The sequence below is a fragment of the Hydra vulgaris genome, chromosome 14 (genome assembly GCF_038396675.1).
Source record: "Hydra vulgaris chromosome 14, alternate assembly HydraT2T_AEP".
NCBI classification, from domain to species: Eukaryota; Metazoa; Cnidaria; class Hydrozoa; order Anthoathecata; family Hydridae; genus Hydra; species Hydra vulgaris.
In genome coordinates, this window is record NC_088933.1 from 5,195,001 (window position 1) to 5,215,642 (window position 20,642).

The following is a 20,642-nucleotide window of genomic DNA, read 5'->3' on the forward strand; positions in this document are numbered from 1 at the left end:
TAATTTTAGTATTTTAAATTGAGGTGCAGCGAGAAAGTAACAGATAAAAGAAAAAAACTGTACTTATTGCGCAATATTTGGTTGTAAAATTGATCATAATAGATAGATAAAATGGAAACAACAACTTTTTGAGTTTTATGGAACAATGAAAGAAAAAACTGCAGTTTTCACAATTGGGTATTAACTTTAATCAATATTTGTTTCAGCTAACCCGTTTAGCTATTTCTCTTCAGATTCAATATTTACAAGTAATCTTTTTTCCATCCTTCCATTGGCCTATGGAGGCAATACATAAGGGCAGTCCATTAATTTCGTCAACAAAGTAGGGGAAGAAAGGGTCTGAATATTTTCGATCATTGTTGATATGGGGGAGGGGGAGAATAAGAAAAGTTGACGTCAACAATGTTACTTTGTTTAATAAATTTAATTACATAAAACACGGAGAAAAGAAATTTTTTTTTTCCGTTTGAGTAAAATTAAAATGGAAAAAATGCTTTCTTTTTCCGTTTGAATTTAATTGAGGGGCGAAGGGGATGGGTAATCTCTAGAAGTTCAACAAGTTAATGATAAGAGGGAGAGGGAGGGGGTGGAGGTAAAAATTGATATCATTACAAAATCCTGTAAAGTCGTTTCATTTCTTTTAAAAAAATTGCATTTTTGATATATATATGTGACGAATTAATTGAAAAACTGCTTTTATACTCGATTTAGTTTGCTTAATTCCGCTAGATTTGCAATTGTCAATTAACAAGCGCGAGCAACGTTAAATAGTAATCAAAGAAAAGCGTATTAAAAAAAATACTTGATTTGTAGTTTCGAATTAATAAAATAATCCTTGGTTTTTTTTACTATCCGCTCTTAGAATTATTAAATATCGTTTTTTATAAGATTTTTTGTAATGAATTGAGTCAATCCTATGATGCAAATGATTTGTTTTCATACTTAATTTTAAATAGGTTATATTTTTGGGAACCAATGATAAACATATTTTGAAAATGAACCGATATTAATTTTTTTTTTACGTTATTTTTTGTGTCATCGAGCAGTTAAGCGGCTTAATATTTTAATTAGTATAAACTCAACGGCGTATTTTATTATTTTAATTTTTAAATCGCTTATACTAGGTGGTAACAAGGAAAATAATTCAATTAAATGGTAAAAACTTGTTAATAAAACTTGTTAATAAAACTTGTAAATAAAACTTGTAAATAAAACTTGTAAACAAAAACTTGTAAAATAAAACTTGTAAATAAAACTTGTAAATAAAAGTACGCTACTAAATAGTTAATTTTTAACTACGATTAAGTAACTAATCTTTATAATAACATTTCTAAAAGTATTGTAATTAAAGAAATTTTGGCATTGCTATAATTTTTTTAAAGATTATTATTTTTTTAAAGATTACGATGCCATCATTTAAAAAGTTTTATTACATTATTAACTAAATGCCAAGCTTAGAAGGATAATAGGCCGAGTGAATAAAAATTAGCAATTGCTTTTACTCAGTAATTGGTCAGTTTTACGTGAATAAAATTTATAGTTATTTTTTGAGTTTTTATTTACGTAAAGCTGAACAATTACTAAGTAAATTGCTTAACTTTACGTGAACAAATTTTTGCAAAACTTCTAAAGTTTTTGTTCAGGTAAAACTGACCAGTTACTGAGTAAGAGCAATTGCATTTTTTTTTCACCTGGTCTAATTTTCTCATCAAGTTGACCAAAGTAAAAAAATATCGCAGTAAAAATAAGTAAGAACTGTGCGCCACGGTAAGATTTCTTTAACGTGAAATTAACGTTTTTTGTTTCTTCCGCGTGAAATTCACTATTAGATACAGTTGTTAAGCTGCACCTTAAATATAATTTTGACAAAAATTATTTTTAAATGCAAAAACTATAACAAGCAGGAAATCCATTTAAAATAATATTCATTTAAAACAATCGTGATTTTCTATCAAAACATTTAACGCATGCGCAATATCAACATATCGTCGTTGGCCAGGTAATATCTCACATGTGTAAAAAGCAAAATTTTACAGGAGACTGAAAAAACTATATATTTCAATGAAATGAGGTTTTAAAAGTAAGAGTAAAAAACAAATAACTAACAAATTATATTATAATTATAAATAAAAAACAAATAACTAACAAATTATATTATAATTTGTTAGTTATTTGTTTTTTACTCTTACTTTTAAAACCTCATTTCATTGAAATATATAGTTTTTTTAGTCTCCTGTAAAATTTTGCTTTTTACACATGTGAGATATTACCTGGCCAACGACGATATATATTTCGAATAAAAAAGTTCAATATATTTATTTATTAAATAATATATAAATTTATTTTTATTAATATTATAAAAATTTATTTTAATTTTAAATAGATATTATATTTGTTTTAAATGCAAAACCCGGTAAGTAAGGCGCACATATATATAACGGTTTTTCCAACCATTTAAAATTAAAATAAATTCCATTGAATTAAAATATATATATTATATATATACATATATTATATATATATATATATATATATATATATATATATATATATATAATATATATATTTATATATATATCAATATATATATATAAATATATATATATATATATATGTATATATATATTTATATATATATATATATATATATATATATATAAATATATATATATATATATATATATATATATATATATATATATATATATATATATATATGTATGTATATATATATATATATATATATATATATATATATATATATATATATATATATATTCACTCTAATTTTGAGCGGATTATATAATAAAGATAAAATTCCAGTTTAACAGTTCTATTGTTGGAAAATGCAGATTTCCAAGCTATCAATAAAATTCTGAAATCGATAGATTAAATTATTATCTTTCAAACATGTTTAAATATTAAAGCTTGTAGGCATACTTTTTCTACTATACTAAATAACATTATTATACAACATATACCTAAAGTGCGAGTCAGTGAAGAGCATAAATGATTACATAAAATACACAATCCTTATTATATTGAAAGGTTGATAAACAACAAAGCAATTGCATGGAAAAGATAAAAAATAAGAGGTAAACCTAATGACAAAGCAGCTTATAAATCAATTGCCACACAGTGTTTTGGTTCCATTAGAAAGTATCATGCAGCAAAAGAACCTAAGATGATATGGAGAGACAACTTTGGTAGTTTCTTTAATTTTGTGGATGGATAACTCAAAACTTGTAGTAAACTCAATGACATTCGTTGATCTGATAATACCCCTTGTCAAAATAAAGAAGAAAAATCTAGTATTTTTAATAACTCTTTTGCAAATGTTTTTACAGTTGATAATGGTTTATCAGCAAAGTTTATGGATCGTGTTAACGTACATTCAACTTGTGTGTCGTCTATTAACTTCTCTCCTTCTGCTGTCAAAAAATTACTGAGAGCACTTAAACCCACCTTATTTATAGGTCTAGATAAATTCCCAATGTTTTCCAAAAGAATTGTTCCAATAGTTTATCGATTCCCGCAAGCCATTTATTTGATATTTCATTTAAAGATGGTGCTTTACCATTAGACTAGAGAGTAACAAGCTATATTCCTATTCACAAAAAGGGACCATAAGTTGACCCGAGTAATTATAGACCCATCTCCTTAACATCTAGTTGTTGTCGGGTAATGGAAAGAATCATTAATAACAAACTGATAAATTATTTCTTACTTAATAACCTAATCACAAAAGAGCAGCATTGTTTTATTCATAAACTTAGTACCTGTACTAATATTCTAGAAAGCCCTCATTACTGGACTTTAAATCTTCAGCACCGCATTCCTACAGATATTATTTATTTTTATTTTAAGAAAGCTTTTGGTTCAGTTTCACATCTTAAGTTACTAATGAAATTACCCGCTTACACAATAGTTGGCTATCTTCTGAATTGGCTGACTAATTTTCTGCACATGAGATCACAGGTAGTAAATTTAAACAATGTTACTTCCCACGCTATATTTGTAACAAGCGATGTTCCACAGGGGAGCATTCTAGGACCTACTCTATTCTTATTGTTTATCAATGATGTGAGCCACAATAATAAAGAACTTGATGTCAAAACTTTATGCTGATCATATTAAATTATATGATGTATGTGGCCCTCAGTTAGATCTTTGCACAGCTGTTAATCATTTGTATAAATTGAGTTGTATTTGGTAACTCTAAATAGCAACTGAAAAATCCTTTGTCTGTACAATTGCTAACCAGAGTCAAAACATAACTCATCGTGTTTATTCCATAAATAACCATGAACTTGCCCATGTTAGCTGTATAAGAGATCTTGGAGTTACCATTGATAGTAGTTTTAAATTCAATCAACATATCAATCTTATTGTACAAAAAGCCTATGCAAAGAGCCTACCCAGCTAACATTGACAGACGGCTACCATATGGTTTTTTTTGGGCCTACAGGAACAGGATTTTGACAGGTAAGTGTTTTGGTTTCTGGACAAGCCCTATATGGTAAAAAAATCAAGCAAATTTGCTTGATTGAATTTTATCTGGATTTTTATCTGGGCCAAAGGATCTGATAAAAGCAGATAAAATTCAATCAAATTTAAAAAAAAAAAAATTTACAAAGTTTAACACATGTTCCAGTTACTATTAAACATGTGGTAACTATTCCATTAAGACACTGTTTGCAATTTTAAAAGGATCAGAACATAAAATAAATATAACTGCAATAACTGTTTTGAGATTAACAAAATATTGGTTTAGTCAGAAATATTTAAAAAGAGCAAACAGGCGAATGTGGATAGGTCATATTTAGGGATTTTAAAGCTTTTAAATTGTTTTTACAGATCCACTCTTTTCAATTGATTTTTCTATATTTTATGCAAGCAAAATGACTGATGTTAACAAAGTTTATCCACCTTTAGATATAAATATTCACATATAAATGTAAAAAATGTCTTTATTGCCATGCATCAACTGCATTTTTTATTCATTGATATTTTTTGACTTTGATTTAAAATTGTGCAATATTAACAATAATATCATTATATACATAATAATAACTTATATTTACAATAGTTATACTAGTAAATACTTATACTACTCAACTTATGTTTACAATACTGATAAAATATATTTATTGATTTAAACTTTTGCATTCAAACTTTAATTATAAAACTTTAATTTAACTTGATAATTTTAACATAAATAATGATAGCTAAAAAAAGATAATAGCTATTATATAGATCATGACCGTATGCTTACTTATTATAACTTAAACACCGTTATAATAAGTTAAACACCGTTTTCGTTTTCCATAACTCAATTTTAAAATGTTGATATAAAAATATTAAGTTCCAGGTTAAAGGAACAAAAATAGGTCTTAAATGATATGCATATTATGTACATATTGTATTTTTCAGCTTGTTTAAGAATATTTCTGCTTGGTGCACACTGACTGTTGACGATATTTGCATACTGATACAAGTAAAAGTGACTTCAACGACAAGAATGTATTTTTGATAATTATTAGTAATGACAAGTTAGTAAATAAAATTATAAAAATAATGGTTATAACTTTTATTTATTAGAATTAGTGAGAGACTTATGTATGATAGAATTGCATGAACTTTGGGGGACAAATATAATGATTGGAGTAAATATTACCTTTGTTTGATTCCAAGATTAGAGTAATGTAAGAAAATATTATTTTTGTTGAAAGAATATTGAGTAAAAGTCAATATTTTCTTTAGTATTAAATATTGTAAAAATACACGATTAAAAATAAAAAATTCATGTATTATGATAAAGTATATACAATTTAACGGTCGGACATTAGAGATTGTTCGGGTAAAACCTCAGATTGTCTAATATATTTACAAAGTAATCTGACAATTTGACCAACGGGAATTGAACTCTACAAAATAATTACTTATAAATAAATACAACTTAACCACGACTGTTTAGAACTTTTGATGGTGTAAATGTTTCAGAAATGCGCTGAGAAAGGAAACGTTAGGCTAAACTTAAACCAAGTAAAAAATTGAAAAAACTGAAGAAGCAAAAAAATAATTCTTAAAAAAAAACATACCTTCTAAAAAAAAAGTTAAATTTAACATTTAATATACACATAATGTATGTATATATATATATATATATATATATATATATATATATATATATATAAGCAGAGCTGTGCCAAGGGGGCTCATTTGCAAATTTAGGGGCTCTTTTGTAAATGTTATGAGTTTTTTTTTTAGTAATATCTATTGGAAAAATTATTAAGACACTTTTGGGCTTTATGGCAGGTTTTTTTTTGAAGGAGGGAAGAAGAGGGGAGCTTGGATCTAGTAGCCACAGCACTGTATATAAGGTTTCTGATGATTCCTAATTGATGAAACCGAAGTGTGAAATAAAATAAGTTCACTCTATTTTAAAAAATGCATTTAAAATTATTAGTGTGTGTAATATATATATATATATATATATATATATATATATATATATATATATATATATATATATATATATATATATATATATAAAGTCATACAATATATATCAAATTTTATAGAATATAAATATAAAATTATATTTATATAATAGTTTTGTGTAATTTATTTATCAGTAACTAAATGATTGTTATCAATTTAGTATATGAATCACATACATGTGCTAATTTATTTCAAATAAGTTTTAAAACTGTGAAATAAATGTCAATAATAAAATTAAAGGTTATATTTTTCTACCTTCCATGGTGAAAATGACATTTTTTATCTGAAGAGTGTTGGGAAAAATTGTTAGAGTTTTATAACATTAAAAATAATGTATGGGAAAGCGGAATAGTATAGAAAATTAACTAATCGAAAAAATGAATAATATTGAAAAATAACTTACCAAAACCCTTTTTAATGGTTAAGATCGAAAATGTGATTTTCAGATTAATATCGAAAAGTTTTTATATTGAAATTCATAAATGTGGAACAATATTGAAAACAATAAAAACGGAATAAGATTGAAAACTCGTTTGAATGATTTACATCAAAAATGTGCCTTTCTGAATAATGTCGAAAACAATAACAACGGAATAAGTTCGAAAACTCATTTTAATGATTAACATCGAAAATATGATTTTCTGATCACACTTTCTTTATGAAAAACTAGTACTAGGAGAAAATCTTTAGAAACTTTTGATACTAAGTCACTTTTCAATAAGAAACTTATTTAAGAGTTCGATGAATATTTCCTAACTTTTCACCTAAATATCGCATCAACTTTAGACGAAGTTAGCATCATCTACAATGGTGAACAGTAATTTGCACGTGCAATGAAATTCAATTCGATTTAAAACTTGAAATTTAATAAACTTTTAAGAAACTCGATATTCCTAAATGTCATTAAAGAACTTATCAATATAATATCTAAGTTTACACACCAAAAGCACTGTTTAAAAAATAGTCACAGTTTCAATGGTTTCATTTCTCAATCAATTACTATCAATTTTTATAACTGAAGCAGTTTTTATTATGTACGGAATATTCCTATTATTTAATGAATGTTCTTTACAATTTTCTCTTGTATACAATTTTTTTAAAGTTTAGACTTAATTTTTTTTTAGTTCAAAGTTCAGAGTATTCTGTATATTTCTGTAAATACATTTCCTCAAATATTAAGCAGTTATCTTGCAACATTTTGGGCCAATATTGAGTAATAATTTTGCATATTCTATTGTGTCAGTATTACCAGAATGTGTTTTCAATAAAGAAAGCAATGGAAAATCTTTCCAAATAATTTTTAATGGTGATATGATGTATGCTTTGAATAATTGCACGGAAGTATAACACTAAAATAATGTATATCTATCAGTTTTTTCTAATTTCTTTATTTTTTTTTAAGTTCTTTAAAAACCAAACCAAACCAAACAGATTCTGCATGATTTTGTAAGTAAGTAGGAAAGTGTTCCAACATAAATATGTAGGGAATTTTTATAATTATTACAAAACGTTTTGTAAAGATAATAGACAACTTGTAAAATATTTTCATTTAAGCTCTCAGCAACTTGTATAATAAACTTAATAACTTCTGGTATGGAAATTTTATTAAATAACATATTGTAGAATACAATATAATAATTAATTTTTAACATTTGATAGCTACATACCATACCAGCAATGTATTTAAAATTGTGTGCTAAATATTTTTTTAGTATTTACAATGTAAAACATTTTGGAACAGATTGACCAGATGACTACATGTAATAGTAATTTTTCCATGGTATTTGGAGGTAGAGTGGGTATTGTTTATAATCTTTTATTAAAAAGGATCTTTTAGCATGCTCTTCTTGTTTTATTAATCAGGATTTTTTAATTAGCTTTTTTAATTGTTTTATTAAGCAGGATCTTTTATTATGCTCTCCTTGTTTTAAAAATTTTTTTTCTTGAAATTTTTTTGCACATATAACAAATGACTTAGTTGGCATATAGTTTTGCAAATTAAAGGATAAAATTATTTACAAATAATTTTATACTTAGTTGGCATATAGTTTTGCAAAATTTAAAGGATAAAATTATTTACAAATAACTTTATCCTTTAAACTTTTTATGGTTCGTAAGTCTTTATTGATTTTGACTAAAATTTTTATGGTAACTTTTTATGGTGTTTGACATTAAATGTAAATAAAATCAAAACATCTTGTTTTAAATCGTTTTATAAATAGCCAACAACACAACATTTAATATTTTTTGTTCTACTAATAGAGCTTTTAGTTTATATGACATAAATTATAAAATCATACAGCATTATTACTGCACTTTAATTCAAAACCGCAAAATACTGGCCTTCTATTTGTTCTGCTTTTGGAATTTTCGAACCAATTCCTTGTTTCACATTTTCGATATTATTCTCTTTTGAGCTATTTCGAGATTATTCTGCTTTTCGGATTTTCGATACTATTTCTTTTTTAACAATTTCGATGTATTCTCTTTTTCGATATTATTCCGAAAAGTCCCTTTTCGATATTATTCCTTTTTTCACAATTTCGAGATAATTCTATTTTTCGGATTTTCGATACAATTCCTTTTTTTACAATTTTGATGTTATTCTCTATTTCGATGTTATTCCGGAAAGTCCCTTTTCGAGATAAATCAGTTTGGCTGTTTTCGATACTGTTACTACTACCCTAATGTATGTGTTTCCTATAAAATTTAAAACTAACAGTTAATTTTAATTTTTTTACAGCTCATATTGAAACGAGATATTGTGTAAAGAGGTTTCTAAAGAAGTCGTTTTAACAACAATGGTAAAGCTTCCGATTCGCGAGATAACCGTGAAAGCTTTCGATGCATGTTTAAAGAATCGTTTTAAAGTTTGCCTAACTTCGACAGTGTAATTTTAATTATTTTGTATTATTATATATAAATTATAATTGTATAAATTTGTATTATAATATATAAATTATAATTGTATAAATTATAATTGTATTATAATATATAAATTGGCTTTTTCTGTAAATTTTAAACATTTAAACGTAGTTTTGCAAGATTTGCAATGGTTAAACCTTGTGGGACCCTTACGGGATACCCGGCGGGCATACCCATATGGACTTTATAGGAAAACCGCGGTCAAGATCCGGCGGTTCTATTTATAATCTCTTTATGATGTCAGAACTCATTGCATTGTTTAATTTTGTTTAAATTAACTATTTAACGGATTTATTTTTTAATTTCTTGATATCAAGTCCGTTAAAAAGTTAAACGCACGAGTTCTGACGTCAAAAAAAGATAATCAGGATATAATTTTTTAATCTACTTTAAACTAAACCGCATTGAGAAAATAGAAACTTGTTTCGATTTCAACATTTAGTAAAGATTTGATTTGCTCTCTAAGATAAACACTTCACTCAAATCGTAAAGGAGAAATTAAACTTGAGTTTTTCAATCAGAAATCATCGATAAAGGACAATAAAATATAATTATTATACAAAATGGAAACTTTGGTCAAAAGAATGCAATGGAAAAGTATTTTTTGAAAAAAAGTTTAATTAACGGTTACGCGGGGTCCCATATTACTTTGACACTGTGGGTAACATTGACATGTGGGTAAAATATACTTTGAAATATGGGTAAAATTAACATGTATTAGAATAAATATTTTTACCAGTCACCCGTTAATTGTTGTTTAAAATAATTTAACAGATGTTGTTAAATAAACTAATATAACTATTTTTATCCACAAAACAGTAAGTGTTAATAACGGCACAATACGGAGGGTGTAAATTAAACCACGGAAGTATTTTATTATTATCTCTTATACGTCCATTATTAAACTAATTACTAGTTTTTTGTTGCTGAAAAACTTTAGTCCAAAGAAAACTATATTATAATATCATTTTACTTGTGTTTTTATGTTTTTTCTAAATACTAAGCATTTAAGATTTTTTTGTAGCACTTTTTTTATAACGCATATTTCAGTTTTGGGGTAACATTGACAGGAATGCTTAGTCACCCTAAGAGCCAAGAATCAAGCTAAAGTTGGCGGAATGTCTTACATCTGATGAATCTTTCACAATTACATGAAATGGAATCAAACAAAGCAAACTATCAATACATTAAATATCAACATATCTAAAAACCAACAACTTTCAAAAAGTTAAGATCCACATCTAACAATAATGCATAACCACACCTTGTAATATTGGTCAGAAAAAAACATCAAAACCTAAAGGTGTATAATCTTGCTGTTTCTGAAATTAAGCAAAACACTCAAAAATTTGTAATGATAAAATCCAACAAAATACTACAGCGCTGCGGGATTTCGTCGTAATCAAATATTGAGTGATTAATGTGATGGCAATAGTATGACAATTCTTAGAGAAAAAAAAGTTTGAATAATAAATTAACATACTTTTCATATTTTTAAGTAGACACTATCAGATCTGAAGCTAATTGATATCTTTTTGAAAATACTACATTACATTTTCATTGCAATTTTACAACTTTTTAATGCTGCTTATTTTTAAAACGAAAATGTAGGTTTGTGCTTATGTATATTAAAAACGTTTTCTCTATTTTATTTGTCAATATTCCAATGATAATCTTGCCCCTCATGATGTAACTTTAACATTTACAGTATAAAACATACTACTGTCAGTGTTACCCCATATAGTGGCAACATTGACAGTTGAACTCCAAAAATTAAAATTAATTATCTATCAATAATATTACATAGCTAACTCAATTTTTCATTAGTTTATGGCAGCAATATGATTATTAAACATATAGAATTATTGCATGCCAAGTTTAGTTTGTCTCAGCTAAAAAAACAAAAAAATTTTTTCTTAAGATGTGCCCCACTTTACCTTATTGCACTAACAGATTTTAAGGATTTACGTATAAAACTTACACTTCTTTAAAACCGAAATAATAGATTTAGAATTGGCAATTTTAAAAAATACTAGTAGCCTTTACATCAGGGGTGGCCACAACTTTTTTAATAAGGGCTAAAGTTAGCTTTTCAACTGTTAAATGGGGCCGGAGATTTTTAATAATATAGTTTTTTAAAAATATTTTATTTAAAAATATTGATTTGCAAAGGAATAACACTCAAACACACATACTTACTAGCTAACAACATATGCTGGTCACAAGGTTATTAGGTATAATACAAATTATAGTTTATTGGTAATCACGAACCTGCCTTTTTTTCACAATATTTTTAATGTCAATAGGCAACTGACTGGTTGCGATTCTTAATGTATTCTGCAAGTTAGTATCTGTCAGTACAGATCTTGTTTTGGATTTTGCAAATTTCATACGAGAAAAAACTCTTTCACACAAATATGTGCTACCAAACAAGACTTCCACCATTTTTCCATTGTTGACTAAGTTGGTGTACTTATTTTGGTCAAGATTTTTGTAAAATAACAATAAATTTTGTTTATTATATGCTTCTCTCAAAGCATCGCTGCATTGAAGATCAATTAACTCCATTTGGAATTTATCTGGTACAGTTTCAATATCAGCAAAGAATAGCACTGTGAACAATTGGATTTTGTCTGCATGATTCTTAACATCTGCAAACCTTTTTGAAAATCTTGTTTTCAATTCAGCAATACAGGTAACAAATTTTGCTGTGTTTCCAGGATTCAGCTCACCCAAAGTTGGAAAATGACTGAAATTTCCAGCTCTTAACTTCTGCTCCAACAAAGTTAATTTTAACTGAAAAGCTAGAATGTTGTACATTTTTTAATTGATCTTTTCCTTGGAATTCTTTGTTAAGTATATTGTAATGTTGGGTCAAATCTACTAAAAATGCAAATTTTTCAATAAACTCTTTTTCTTCTAGCTCTGGTGGATAATCTTTGTTGATAATTTTGAAAAAATCCAACATATTTTGTCTCAAATCATAAGTACTTCTCAGCATATTACCTCTAGAAAGCCATCTCACCTCAGTATAATAAAGCAGACCACCATATTCAGAGTCATTTTCAGCAAGAAAAGCCTCAAATTGCCTACTTCGTAATGCACTGGACTTAATGCTGTTTATTGCTTCAACTACTACAGACATTACATTTTCCACATCCATAGTCTTTGCTGTTAAATTTTGCTGATGAATAATACAACGCAGCTTAATTTATGACAATTTGTTTTCTGACATTTCATTTTCCAGTCTTGAAACAACACCCATTTTTTTTCCAATCATTGAGCTGCCACCATCTGATGTAATTGAAGTTAATCTGTTGTAAGTCAAGTTGAACTTTTTAAAAACTTTCTTCATGGCAAGAAAAATGTCTTCTCCTGTTGTTCTGCCTTTTATAGGATAGATATCAAGTAGCTCTTCAGTAACAAGAAAATCATTATCAATACCACGAATAAAAATACCGTCAACGGGGGTGACTATGAACAGCGGGGTGACTATGAACATCAGTACCAAGTTAACTAAAAGGTGAAACAACACACATAATAGATCTAAATTGTGTGTTATTTTGATCCAGTTGCATTAAATATAATATTTGGAACCTAATTTTAGGCTGCGCAAAATATTTTCCTTTTTCGGTTTTTCTTTATCGCATATCAACAACATGAGTTACATTGTTCGGGTAGTTTGTTGACTTATCAAGCTATATCTTAAGAAGCGCGTATCAAAACACTATAAAAGTTGCTACACATCAAGTTCAGGTACATATTGTTCTAATGAATTCAAAACTGAGGGTGTAGTTTGTTTGTAAATGATTATTTGCTCATTTAAAAATAGCATTTTTTTTAATCAAGAATTCGAGTTTTTTTTTATTAATTTAAGGAACTATGCCTCGAAATTACAAAAGAAAGGAAAATAGCCGAGCTTACAAAACAAAATACACTCAAAAAGACTTACAAGCAGCAGTAAATAAAGTGAAAAACCACGGGTTTACTATAAGGAAAGCAGCCAAAGCTTATAACATTCCGCTAGGAACTCTCCATAAAAACGTAAAACTTGGAAATCAAGTTCCAAAAAAGCATGGTGGACAAACCAGACTTGACAGTTCTACAGAAAATTTAATTGTTCAAACAATTACTTATATGACAGATTGGAGGGCGCCTCTTGATTCTTTGGACATTCGACTTTTAGTTAAATGTTATTGTGATAAAAAGAAAATAACAGACTTTATATTTAAAAATAATATGCCTGGTGTAGATTGGGTTCAGTCTTTCATGAAAAGACATTGTCTGACAAAAAGGGTTGCTGACAATGTAAAGCATAGTAGGGCTTTAGTCAATGAAGAAACCCTTAACCGTTATTTTAACAACTTATACCAAGAGTTAAAGGATATACCTCCAGAAAACATATACAATTATGACGAGACCAATATAACAGATAATCCAGGGTCCAAAGCTGTTATTGTTCGTCGTGGACATCGACACCGCGTTGAAAACAAACAGGAACATTCAAAGCAATCAACTAGTATAATGTTTGCTGGTAACGCTGTTGGAGAATTTTTGCCGCCTATGGTTATTTATAAAGCAAAAAATCTCTACCAGGGTTGGACTCATGGTGGACCACCTAGAACCGTATACGATATCACCACTAACGGGTGGTTTGATGGTAGAACATTTACCAGATGGTTCATGGAGATATTCTTGCCTATTGCTATTTTAAAAACAGGAACAACATTGCTGATTGGTGATAATCTGGCTTCACACTTTTCTCCAGAAGTTATTGAAGCCACGATTCAACATGACATCAAGTTTGTAACAATGCCACCTAATGCAACCCATCTCTGCCAACCACTAGATGTTGCTGTATTTAGAGGGCTAAAGCAGTCGTGGAGGACAGTACTTTCAAAGTGGAGAATAGAAAGTCGTATTAAAGGGGCTATTCCAAAAGAACACATGCCAACTCTTTTAAACAAGTTAGTAAACACCTTGAAACCAGAAGCTTTAATTTCCGGATTTCGAGCAACAGGAATCTACCCTATGAACAAAACAGAGGTGATAAAACGACTTCCTGGAAAAAATAAAGACTCTGGTGGTAAAAACACTGTAATGGTTCTTAACGAATCCGTTTTAGAGATTCTGAAAAACAATCTAGGCTTAGGTACAAATCCAGTTGCAATACGAAAAACACGCGGTCCAAAGGTTGAACCAGGAAAAAGAGTTCTTTGTTTAGATGAGTCAATGCCATCAAGTTCAACAGAGCAAAACAACAAAGATAGTGATTGGTACTGTGCTTTCTGTAACAAAAAATGGGTGGAGTTAAGTGACGACGTATGGATTCAATGCGACAAATGTAGCAAACCTTATCACCTCCAGTGTTGTGGCCTTTTCTATGAAAAAGATCAATATTATAAGCTTGATATTGAAAAAATTGACTTTTTATGCAGCCTGTGTGAGCCATGTAAGAACTTCGAGGATAGTGATAGTTGATGGTCTGTTTTTTTTAAGGCAGCTTTGTAAATATTGTTGTAAATAGTAATGTGCCAAAAAAACTAGATTTTAAACTTAGTATGTAACTTTTTTCACATGATTTGATTTGAAATAAAAGACTCTACAACATATTAAAATACACTTTCTGTTATCTGTTTGATCTTTAACAGTATTCCTCCTCCCCCCCCCACCCCACCCCAGCCTTACAACATGTTAGTCTATCCATAATCTAAGAAATGAAATTATTATGTCGTGTTCAAAGTAACTCCGAATCGGCTGTTCATTCTCACCCCGTTTTAAAAATACGAATATGCTTGTATAAAATAAGTAAACTAAGGTATTTACTGTATAATGTTTACCAGGCCTAGAACCAATTATGGAAGCTGGATAGTATAATGTTCTGTTAAAAAAAAAAAATTAGCTGTTAGACTAACTGCATTGTTATATGATGCATAAATGTTTAAAAAGTGTTCATAGTCACCCCAGTTGACGGTAGCTAATTGAGCAGTTTGTGATATATCGGTTGATTCATCAATAGCTATTGAATAATACTGAAATGCTTTTATTTTTTCAGTTGATGACAAACTCAGATCATCAGCAATATCACATATTCTTTGTGTAATTGTTTGTCTTGAGAGGGAGATATTATTTAAAATTTTCAATTTTTCAGGACAAATGTTTTTGAACACAATTTCAAAAGATTCCTTAAAAATTTCCACATCACTGAATGGTTTACAATTTTTAGCTAAAAGAAGACTCACTTTATAACTTGCAATAGCAGCATTTTCTGTTTCAGTATTGCCTCTTTTTAACAAATCTTGTTGTTCAAATAACTTATTTTTCAATTTAATTGATTTTTCTTTCCGCACCTCGTTGACAAACTGATTATAAGTTTTTGAATGTTTTGTATCTTTATAAAGTTATAAATTATATTCTTTGCACACTGAAAGCAATTCATTACATATTAATCATACTAGCACAATTACATTCACCAAAAAAGTATTTAGTTTGCCATTCATCATTAAATACACGACATTCCTTGTCGATTTTTCGTTGTTTTGATTTTGAAGATGCCATTTACAATTCAAAAACGCAAATGGTAATTGCCGGCAGTGCCGGAAATTAATCCTGCGATTAATTGCCGGCAGGATTTTTTAAATATATTTTTAATTATTTAAAGCGATTGTTTTTTTACAAAAAATATTTTAAAATTTATTAGTTTATAAATTTAAATATTATATAATTTATTAATATTATATATGTTTATAGTTTTTTTATTATCTTTACAATTAACTGACGGGCCGGATAAAAGGTTGCTGAGGGCCGGAGTTGGCCCGCGGGCCTTATTGTGGCCACCCCTGCTTTACATGAAGACAATTAAAAAGCACATCGCGTATTTATTTTTATGTTCTTTTTATATCTATACAATGCAACTTCAAATTATCTTATCTACCTTTATGTAACTCTGAATGTTGCCAATCTTACTAATCATTCTTCAAACCTGATAATACTTTACACAATATACATGCTCAATCTAATCCTTCTCCTGATATGCTAAAACAAATACCTCACTCCATTAAACTAAGATTATCTGGAAATATATAGTAAAGACGTATTAAAAAAGATGTACTTATATATGATACAACATTGGTTAAATTTGATTAATACACAATCTCTCCTATCTGCCTAAGTTAAAGAAAAAAAGCTAAAAAAAATGCTTTTAGTAAATATCTCATCGCAAATATAGGAAAATCTTTTTTTAATTTTTTAAGCAAACATTTTCCAATTAACCAAAAATTAGATAAAAATTAACACCTACACTATAATAGCTACCTACAGTTGTATACCAAATACAAAACCAATATTTAATTCGCACAGCAAAAAGAAAAAAAAATCGAACAATTAACAAAAATATCTGAATGAAAACAAATACACATTTTTTCCTAACAATTGCTTGAAGAGCAGCATCGCATACCAATCAACTGACTTTTCAGGTTACCTTTATTATAATTTGTTAATAAAATCTTATATTGGCATAAATAAAATTCCCATTAAAATTAAATATGCTGTCCAAATCTATCAATGTTTCATAATATAAAAAAAAAATGAAAATTAAAAGATGATAACAAAAATTAGGCGGTTCGGTCAAAATTAACCTGGCGCAGTGAAGCATATAAACCCACAACCAAATTGTGTACACTGCGCAAAAGTAAAAAACAATGAAAAAATTTTAAGCACAAAACTTATGACCATATAAAGTTTGCAGCCCCCTCAAATTGAGGGGATTTAAACTTTATATGGTCATATTTTTTGAATGCTAAAATATTTTCCTTTAAAATTTAAAATTTATAGATGAATATAAGTCTAGTTGAAAATAGTTCAAAAAATATTTCATCAACTTGTTGCTCTTACGTTTCGGGCAGGCAGAGGCTAAAATTTTGGGGCTTTTTTGTTCCCAGATTCTAACCATCGCAATTTTTCCAAAGCATCCTTATTTGACATAAGTACAAACATGTGTTTGGAGTTTGTTCCTATCTGGAAATTAGATATATCAAAGACCGAAAAATGGTGGCACCACCCATGCATATATATATATATATATATATATATATATATATATATATATATATATATATATATATATATATATATATATATATATATATGTGTATATATATTATATCAAGAAAGTTAAGCGTTTTTGTTTCGTTTTCAACTTCAATTGTGTATTGTATTGCAGGATGTTGTTGATTTAAAATATCTTAGAACTGTTTTGCTTGTTTGATGTTAGGAAATTGATATAACCATTAGAAATAACACACTAGGAAAATATGAGTACAAAGTATATCGAAAAGAGGCAATCACTAACATTCAAATTAAACCGCATTCGAATCACGATCCGAATATTTTAACAGTTATATTTAAAGGTTTTCTCCACAGAGCTTACTCCATCTGTAGTAAAAATCATTTACAAAACGAAATAAATTTTTAAATTGAAATGTTTATTGAAAATGGGTACGATGAAAAGCTATTGAGGAATATTACACACCAATTTCATCAAAAAAGACAAAATAAAAACAAAATTCCATCAGAATGCAACAATCTTCCTGTAGTGTCTTTACCTTGGGTACCAGGCCTTTCACCGAAACTTCGAAAAATATTCCGAAAAGCAGGGTATAGAGCAGTATTTAAATCAAATCCAAATTTAAGATCTTTATTAACATCAAAAAACAAAACAAAACTACCACGTAACAGCCAACCTGGAACCTTTATAATAAAATACAACTGCTCCAAAGTTTACATAGGTGAAACAAATATGCAGGTAAGTACGCGGATGCATCAACATCAGAAGAGCATTAATGAAAACAAACCTAATCAATCTGCATTAGCATTTCATAAAAAATTTTGCAAAGAAAATATTATTTGGGATAAAACAAGAACGTTAAAGGTAGAAAATAAAAAGTTTGAAAAAAAAATTAGAGAGGCACTAGAAATACAAAACAACATGTGCTCTGCGCGAAACGGCGGAATTAATCTTGATGAAGGCCAATATGTCAAAACTATGTTTTGGACGCCATTTTAAAAATTTAAAAATCAAAAGAAGCCATTCAACCGCTGACGTCAATAGTAACAATTTTATATAAACTATAACGATTAAAAATTATTGTAATATTTTACAAGCTGATGATGCTGGCTGGTATCCATAACCCAGCGAAAATTTCTTATATAATAATATTATTTGTATTGAGAGAAACTGTATTTCTTGATGTTTTAAAATAATATATATATATATATATATATATATATATATATATATATATATATATATATATATATATATATATATATATATATATATATATATATATATATATATATATATATATATATATATATATATATATATATATATATATATATATATATATATATATATATATATATATATATATATATATATATATATATATATATATATATATATATATATGCATGAGTATGTTTTTAAGCAAAAAGAATATTCCAAATTTTTGGAATTTTTAAGCAAAAAGAATGGGAACAAGAAACCCTAAAATCTTAGTCCCTCATTCTTAAACGTCAGGGCAATGAGTTGAATTATCTATTTTTTTCATAAATATAAACTAGTTATGTATTAACCAACAGAATTCAAATTTATGTATAAATTATTCAGTGTTTAGTTTTTATGACCATGTAAATAATAAGTTCCCCCCCCCTCCTGAGTTTGAGGGGGCTACAAACTTTATATTGTCATAAAAACTGAGCAATGAATAATATAAACATAAAATTTGAAATCTGTCAATGAATGCATAACTAGTTTATATTTATGAAAAAATAAATAACTCAACTCATTGCCCTCACGTTTAAGGTAGAGGGGCTAAGATTTTAGGGTTTCTTGTTCCCATTCTGCTATCACAGTAATTTTATTTTGTAAAGAATCTTTTCGTCATACGTGTGAACGTAAATAAATTTGGAATATTCTTTTTGTTTAAAAGTTGGTTATTTCAAACATTTTAAAGCCTTTTTACGCCACTGTATATATATATATATATATATATATATTTATATGCATGTGTGTGTGAGTGTTTGTGTGCGTGTAAAGAATAATTTTAATTTTTTTAATTTTTTTATACATGATAATGAAATATCAGTAAAAAATGATTTCTAACCTGTAAAAGATTTAGCTTACTTTATTCTCTAACATCAAGTGTAAAACTGTTAAAAAAATTCAACATTTTATGTGATTAATTCTATTCTTTTCTTCAAAATAATCCGCAGTAAATGATTGGTTTCTAAGTTTATTTATTTTATTTTTGGTGCATAAAATTTTAATTCCAAAATTATCGGACTTTATGTAGCTTAAATATCATTAACTCGTTAAATATCAAAAGTTTGATAATGTAAATAAAATATTCTGTTTATATTAAAAAAAAATATTTTAAAATTTTAATAAAATCAACATTATTAAAAATTTAAAGATATTTTATTTAATCAATAACGTAGACCGGGCACTTTGGATGAAGGATTAATTTAGCCCAGTCAAGGAGTATTTTAGACTGAAAAATTGACTTGTTAGTGGATTATATTTTATTTTGTTTTTGTTTTAAGTGTTGTTTAAACTTACTTTTTAAGTAAGTTGAGCAAAATAACAATTCACAACTGCAATTTACTTGCAGTTGTGAATTGTTACTTGCAGTTGTGAACTGCAACTACTAATGATTTATGAAAAATTATAAACTTAAATATGTTCGTATGTGTTCCAAGAATTTTCTTTATTTAGGATCAAAAAAAGTAAGGTAGAAATTAATAATAGTATAAAAAAAATGTTTTCTTTGTAGACTATTTAGGTATCTAAATATCCTTAAATTATATACGCAACAGTAGTTTTAATTGTGGTAAATATATTGTTATTATTTATTGTATTATATATTGCACGGAATTTGAGAGAGTTTTAAAAAAAATTTATAAAAAAAATGGTTGCAGTCTCTTTGATCGTAGCAATAACCGCAGCTTTAGAGAGGTCTGCAACAATAAAAACAACAAAAACTGAAAGTTGATAGTAAAACACCATGTAACCTATACTGAAATATCTGAATAGCTGTCTGGATACAAACCAGTGCTAAAATAAATGGATGATAAACACCTTTCTTTGTAGAAAAGTGCTCCTAACCTACTAATTTTTAACGTGCTTGAGACCCTAGTCTAAAAAATAA

General features: G+C 27.5%; 2 protein-coding genes across 3 annotated transcripts in view; both read right to left on the minus strand.

Moving 5' to 3' along the window:
* LOC136091240 (uncharacterized) overlaps positions 1-19,698 on the minus strand; it is a 66,068-nt gene extending 46,370 nt beyond the window's left edge. Inside the window, exon 1 of one of the 2 annotated variants that reach the window (XM_065818472.1) lies at positions 19,599-19,698. The gene's annotated coding sequence lies outside the window, so the exon portion shown is untranslated. The remainder of the gene's footprint in view (positions 1-19,598) is intronic. The other variant, XM_065818474.1, reaches the window with a different exon arrangement.
* On the minus strand, positions 11,683-12,592 carry LOC136090845 (general transcription factor II-I repeat domain-containing protein 2B-like). Its single transcript, XM_065817821.1, has 2 exons — positions 12,248-12,592; positions 11,683-12,201 (listed from the first exon to the last, which is right to left on the minus strand). The coding sequence occupies exons 1-2, from the start codon at positions 12,590-12,592 to the stop codon at positions 11,683-11,685; spliced, it is 864 nt and encodes a 287-aa protein (XP_065673893.1).
* Positions 19,699-20,642: the final 944 nt, after the last annotated feature.

Excerpts from the sequence above, each read along its gene's own strand:
- LOC136090845 (XM_065817821.1), bottom strand. The coding sequence starts at position 12,592 with ATGGATGTGGAAAATGTAATGTCTGTAGTAGTTGAAGCAATAAACAGC. Across the intron at positions 12,202-12,247 it reads GAAAAGATCAATTAAAAAAT|AAGTTAAGAGCTGGAAATTT; the intron begins GTACAACATTCT and ends TTGTTGGAGCAG.